The 3435-nt window shown below is 46.2% G+C and overlaps 1 protein-coding gene across 1 annotated transcript; it reads left to right on the forward strand.

Moving 5' to 3' along the window:
* Positions 1–479: 479 nt before the first annotated feature.
* On the forward strand, positions 480–1635 carry LOC147987031 (uncharacterized). Its single transcript, XM_087542249.1, has 2 exons — positions 480–772; positions 1215–1635. Exons 1-2 carry the CDS (start codon positions 480–482, stop codon positions 1633–1635), a joined length of 714 nt encoding a protein of 237 aa, XP_087398375.1.
* The last annotated feature ends 1800 nt before the right edge of the window (positions 1636–3435 follow it).

Consider the following 3435-nt stretch of genomic DNA (forward strand, 5'->3'; position numbering starts at 1 on the left):
CTTACTCAGAAAGTCATGGTTGTGAAGTCTTTAGAGTTACGAGCGTGTGTCGCCACGGGCAGTTTGGTAGTAGAGGCATCGGTGCGAATAGTACTCAGAGAGTATCTGTTGTGGGTCCGCATGTGTGAAGTCTGTGCAGCATTGGTCGTGTGGTAGTAGCGGTGTGCGCCGGGAAAGGTGCAAGCAATAACATTTGTTACGTGCTTAATAGGACGATTTGACGGTTGCTTTTTCCCGCCAACCGCGAGGGTTGCCACTCGGCGGTTGCCTTGACGCACAGCAACGACGAGCGCATGTCTTCGGCCCTCTCTACCACAACGAGGCCGCGTCCAACCGCCTCCTCCACGACCCAGACATTGGTAGAAAAGGGTAACTGCGCTTCCATAGCCGCTCAATTCCGAAAACATTTTTGCCGTTCCATCTCAACTAGCATCTCCTCACAATCTCTGTGTGACGGCGGCCATCACTGGAGGAGCGTAATGGCGGAGGAACCATCTGCCAAGCGTCCCTGTGGTGAGACGTCCGACCAGAGCACGGAGGTCGACAACGTTCAGGTCCCCGGCCAAAAGCACGACTACAAAGTGCACCTCAAGGAGGTTGACATCCATGGCAAGGAAAAGCTGGATGTCGTATGCACCAGCAATCCTGAGGAAGCCGACAAGATGATCAGCAGGATCCTGAAGAGGGTCTGCGGCTTGTACCCTCAGTACATCGGCGTTGATGTCGAGTATACCAGGGAGGACCAACCTCCGCAGAGGACAGCGGTTCTACAGTTATGCGTGGAGGAACTCTGTTTGGTATATCACATCACAGCGGCAACAAAATGGTGAACCATCCTACAGTTTCAACCTCTCCATGCTTCTGTTTAATTATCTTTTCATCTGGAAATTTGATTAGATTGGTTTATTGACTTGATGTATCAGTGAAGTTTCTGAAGTAGATGCAGCACAATAGATTTTGAACTTGACTCACCAGATCAGTTTATGTATTTGATGCACTAGATTAATTTATGGGTTTGACGTATGAGATTATTTTCTGAACTTGATGTTCTAGTGTACTTTCTCTTCTAGTGTATTCAGTTTCTTGAATTGATCTGTTAACGTGGCTAAGAAGTAGATAGGTAATTGGTTCAAGTGTAAATTCCAAAAATAAAAATAAGCATGTACTTGATCGATACTTGATGAATCCACCTTAAATGTGCCATCCCCCTGCAGGCCCAAGAGCTTGCGCCCGTTCCTGAAGGAGGACAGGTTCTACACCTTTGCCGGCTTCAGTATTGAAGGTGACAAAGAGATGCTGCGAAGTTCTGGTTTGGAGATCAACCCCGACAAGTACATCGACATCCAGCGCAAATGGAGAGTTCCTTTCAAGGGAAGAACGAGGTACCACTATTTGGCTGATGTTGCAGGTAGCGTGATCCACCCATTCTACAAACAGATGAAGGATAAGATTGATAGAGTTGAAGACCATAAAATGTGGGGGATCAGCCCACTGCCAAATTACCTCAGTGAGTATGCAGCGATAGATGCGTACGCAACCTACGAGTCATGGAAGAGAATTGAAAACATCAGAGAAGGTCTGGAGAGTGCAAAAGAGGCAGAGAAGAATTATGACGATCCTTACTACGGGTACTAGTGACGACGAAAACATAGAAAACTGGTCGTGGAGTTGCTTGTGTTTATGCTTGTCCTTTCTATTGTATCAGGTTCGTACTTTAATTCTGTTAGAACGAAGGAGTTTGTAATGTCATCTGTATCAGGTTAAACAAGTTTCCTTATGTCAAGTTGTAGTTTGTTTATGTGATTGAGCAAGTTATTTAGCTTGCTAAGTACTATGTTTATTCAGCAATCATGTGATTTTGAAGTAGTAATGTTGCTTTTTACTCTAAAAACAACAAAATGCAAAGCAGTCTTTTTGCGCTGAGTACACTTTAGTTTTTTACACAAGCGCGGCTTGTTGAGGAGTGGTAGGAGTGGTATGGGTCGGAATATGCAGTTAGAGAGGCACATGTTTGCAGTCTCTAGAGTCACCGGCGTGTGCTACTACAGGGACCGGAGGCACGTGGACGGGGTAGCAGAGTTGATCTCCGAATACATAGTTACAGGGTCACGGTTTGGAAGTGAGTCAAGGTTGTGCGACTTCATGGGGCATGTAAGAGTCATGGCAAGTGTCATGTGAGAGAGGCACCTGTATCCAGGTACGCAAGGCACGGGATTGCAACTTCTCGATGCATGGGTATCAATGTTGTGGGTGCACAATAGTGTGGTCTAAGAGGTATGTGTTGGAATGCTCGGTTAGAGATGCACTGTTCTGACGTTTGTGAAGAGACATGGGCGTGGTACCGTGTCCATGTAAGATTCTCGTGGCGTGACACGTTAGGCACGTAGATGCAGTCACGGAAGGCACGGAGGTGAAGACCCAAGAGGCACGGAACTGTGATACCAGAGGCATACTTCCGAATAAGAAGTTAAGGAGTCACGGTTGTGAAGCCTCTAGAAAGTCACGCGTGTCTGGCATCACGGGCATGGAGTGTTGTGGGACTTTGAGAGGCATTACTGGCTCTTGACCCTCTGGATGCATGGTGGTGTGGTCGGAGAGGCTTGCTTGCTAGTACTGAGGTAGGAAGGCACCATTGTGGATGCACATGTGTGAGCTCTCTAACGGCGCGAGTCGGTGGGACCACATGCATTTGTTTGAATACTCATTTAGAGAGTCATGTTTGTACTCCCGCCAGACTCATTCTGTAGGTTGGTGGCATTCGATAGCACACGGTTTCAGAAAGGGGGAATGTTTGTGAAACATCAAAGTCACCGGTGGTCACGCGTGAGTAGTATGTAGAGTCACGGCGTGTCGACGTGACATACGTATGTCTAGGGACGAACTTGGATGGTTTATGGGGCATGGTCATCAACCGCCTGGATTGATAGTTGGCATTGACACCGGCTTGTGTTCGAATGCTTGGTTACTGAAGAATCAAGGAACTACATCAATAAAAATAGTCTGTTGCTTCATTATTACAGTATGATGTGCGGTTAAACCGTCTTCTGGTGTTTCGATGGAGCTAGGCTCGTTCGCTTATCAACAACTTTTTATTGCGTGATGTCGTCGTAGATCTTTCTAATCTCATCACCCGTTTTGCTGGGTTCGATTGTATTCTGATCGCTAAATACTAGCTTGCACAGTTGTTGTGCTTTCCATTGTTCCGTGCCATCCTACAAAAAGGTCAGTGAAAAAAAGGAGAAAAAACACATCAGTATTAGGTCATGCAGTTGTATGATACCTAGAAGATTTATTGCGAGTTTTAAGCGAAAACTTACGTCAAAATTATCAATCTCTTCAACGAAGTGGTTGCCATCAAAGAGATGCACGAACCTTAGAACAGCAAACGGGGTTTCACCTTTGTTCACCTTTGGAATTCCCTATAAAACTTCAACA

The sequence above is a fragment of the Triticum urartu genome, chromosome 2A (assembly GCF_056163025.1).
Source record: "Triticum urartu cultivar PI428250 chromosome 2A, HENAU_Tu73, whole genome shotgun sequence".
Lineage (NCBI taxonomy): Eukaryota > Viridiplantae > Streptophyta > Magnoliopsida > Poales > Poaceae > Triticum > Triticum urartu.

Coding starts and splice junctions, on each gene's coding strand:
- LOC147987031 (XM_087542249.1), top strand. CDS start 480: ATGGCGGAGGAACCATCTGCCAAGCGTCCCTGTGGTGAGACGTCCGAC. Junction 773..1,214: donor CAGAGGACAGCGGTTCTACA/GTTATGCGTGGA, acceptor ATCCCCCTGCAG/GCCCAAGAGCTTGCGCCCGT.